The 2,879-nt window shown below is 36.3% G+C and overlaps 1 protein-coding gene across 1 annotated transcript; it reads left to right on the top strand.

The window, feature by feature from the left end:
• Positions 1–41: 41 nt before the first annotated feature.
• LOC124892422 (5'-nucleotidase domain-containing protein DDB_G0275467-like) lies at positions 42–2,865 on the top strand. Its single transcript, XM_047403703.1, has 6 exons — positions 42–271; positions 384–520; positions 630–779; positions 987–1,088; positions 2,462–2,626; positions 2,713–2,865. Exons 1-6 carry the CDS (start codon positions 181–183, stop codon positions 2,854–2,856), a joined length of 789 nt encoding a protein of 262 aa, XP_047259659.1. The 5' UTR covers positions 42–180; the 3' UTR covers positions 2,857–2,865.
• Positions 2,866–2,879: the final 14 nt, after the last annotated feature.

Genomic DNA, 2,879 nt, shown 5'->3' with positions numbered 1-2,879 from the left:
GGATTTGTATGTACCGGAAAACCTAATGAGATTGCAGTTTTTCTTGGAAATGCAGGGTTTTTAGGAGGCAGTTGTCGTCGATATAGTAACGCAGCATCTCCAGAACAGAAAGTATTGAAGTTTGAGGACCAAGAAAAACTGTTAGCAAATGCAAATGATTCATTTTCCGAGGAAGAAATCATGAAAATTAGGCAAGAGTACGATGCTGCGAAGGAGAAGTTTCTAAAGATTCCTGATGCATTGGAACAAATGCCCAAAATGAATCCTAAAGGTTGCCCACATTTTCTTTAGTCATTCTGTAGTGCATTTAACCTTGTATGTGAACTTCTACTACTATTTGAGGATTGGATCGAATTTAGGTGGCTGATAATGTTTATCATTAGGTGTATATGTTAATAAGAATGTGCGGCTGGACAGCATACAAGTCTATGGCTTCGACTATGATTACACGTTGGCGCATTACTCCTCCAATTTACAGAGCTTGATTTACGATCTTGCAAAACAGCATATAGTTGATGAGGTTTGTTTCTGTAATCTTTCGTCGTGGTAACTATTCCAAGAATATTATGTTCTGTGGATAAAGTAAACTACTTTTGATAGATTGCTCTCTTATTCATTTTGTGCTTCAGTTCAAGTATCCCGATACTTGCTTGGAATTCAAGTATGATCCAAGTTTTCCCATCAGAGGGTTATACTACGACAGATCAAAGGGGTGCCTTATGAAGTTGGACTTTTTTGGATCAATTGAGCTCGACGGATGCTACTATGGCAGGCGTAAGGTGAAGTTTAGCAAGCTCCCTATTATGTTGTGTTTTTAGTTTCTTTCATGGAAAATGTTGGGAATGCCTTTTTCAATATTGGGTCTCTCTTGGAAGTTGGGCGCCTTGCTAGTTGATATGTCCTATATATCCCAAAAAAAAAATTAATAATGCCCGAAAGCATCTAAGAGTTGGTAACCTGATGCTCACTGATGTTAAGTTTTGCAGCTCAGCCGAGAGGAAATAGATGAGATGTATGGTACAAGACATATTGGTCGTGATCAAGCACGGGAACTAGTTTCTTTGATGGATTTCTTCTGTTTTAGTGAGGTTAGTTTGTAGTTTATTGATCTCTAATATCTTTTACCAGTTTCAATTTTGTTGCGCCTTCTTGCTTGGCCACTTGCTTTTGTTTGTCAATCAACACTGTTTTCCCTTTAACATTTGACTTTTTAACGCATTGAAGAACCCATTCTGTATTACTGACAAGATAGCACTCACCAGGCATGTATATGTATTAGATTTAGCTGCATGGGTCTTAGAATGAAAAATATTGGCGACAAATGTTTTAAAAACTTAAAGAGACATCAAGCGTGGACATGCTTTAGAAACCAGCTATGCAGTAGGGGAATACAACTATTCGCTTTATGTTGCAGCAACCATTTGCAAACTTGTCGATTTCCTCTTCAACCGAAAACAATAAAAAATTGAATCAAATCTTTTCTTACCACAATTAATAGTCAAATGCTCAAGAGCAAATTCTTAAGTAGGCTGTTACAGGTGGGTTTGCCTTCCTCATGTCGCTATGGTCCCTTTCAAAACCAACTAGGTTAGTTTTCCAATCATATAGTTAAAACCATCTTTAAGTGCTCGTAGGTTAGCTCTTGATTTGACTTAGGCTATCTGAAATATGTGTTAGTTGTTAATTATCAAAAAAAAAAATGTGTTACTTGTATGATCAGCTGGCTTCTATTAAATGATGCCCTTTTGTTCCAACACAGCAAAAGGGGAAACTAATAAAATATTGTTAGTAGTCTTGTTACCAGATCTAAGATTAGAGGTAAATGTTGTTAGTAGTCTTGTTAGTCTTTGGAAGAAACTAATAAAATATTGTAATTTGAAGCCAATTAGCTTAAACTAGCCATTGTTAATATATTGGATCATCACTTCAGTGACATGCTTGGGATTATTGATCAATTTACTTGCTTTCTAGGTTAGAAATTAGTTGTAAGCCTATCTCAACACAATCCTTGATTTGCGCGGTCATACCTTATGACTGTGTGGTGTAGCAAGTAAAGTATACAGATAGGATTTAGAGATGATTGTCTTTAAGAATGTTTTTTTTTATTTTTTTTATTGGTAAACTGTGAAGAATTACCATTAACAATCAAAAAATTACACCTATAGAGCACTTTAGGAGGAAGCCATCAGTACTATCTTCCCTAAAACCTCAACCGAAGACATCAATCTAGTTACAAAACTTTTGAAGTAAATATCTACATCTCCTAGCTTTCCTAGTGTGTTTCAAGTATTCCATTCTTCCAACTATCTCCTTCTTAATCTGTGTAATAGCACTCTCTGTATGCACAACTATCCCTCTAAACAACTTCAAATGAAGTAAAACGATGCAATTAATAAGCTGCTGAAGATTTTTATTTGTGGCTTTCTGACCTCTTGGGTTCTCTTTGTTTTCTATTTTGCAGGCATGCCTTATTGCTGACATTGTGCAACATTTTGTTGATGCTAAATTGGAATTTGATTCTCGTTATGTATATCAAGATGTGAATCGAGCGATACAGTATGTTCATAATAGCGGGTTAGTTCACCGAGGAATTCTTGCTGATCCCCCCAGATACCTTGTAAAGAACGTAAGTATTACTATAGATGCTCTGAACAGTTAGCAAGTTTCAGAACTTTCACCTTCTAGACCTAATTTCACGCATCTCTCTTCCAGGATCAGCTGCTTCGCTTTCTAAAGATGCTGAAGGATAAAGGAAAGAAACTTTTCTTGTTGACCAACTCTCCTTTTTATTTTGTGGATGGAGGGATGCGCTTTATGTTGCAGGTATTTTCAGGTGGAACAAAACGAAGATTGTAATCTTTTGGCTTAATATGTATCGC

This window comes from Capsicum annuum, unplaced genomic scaffold, assembly GCF_002878395.1.
Source record: "Capsicum annuum cultivar UCD-10X-F1 unplaced genomic scaffold, UCD10Xv1.1 ctg47101, whole genome shotgun sequence".
NCBI classification, from domain to species: Eukaryota; Viridiplantae; Streptophyta; class Magnoliopsida; order Solanales; family Solanaceae; genus Capsicum; species Capsicum annuum.
This window is presented reverse-complemented; position numbering and strand designations above follow the sequence as displayed.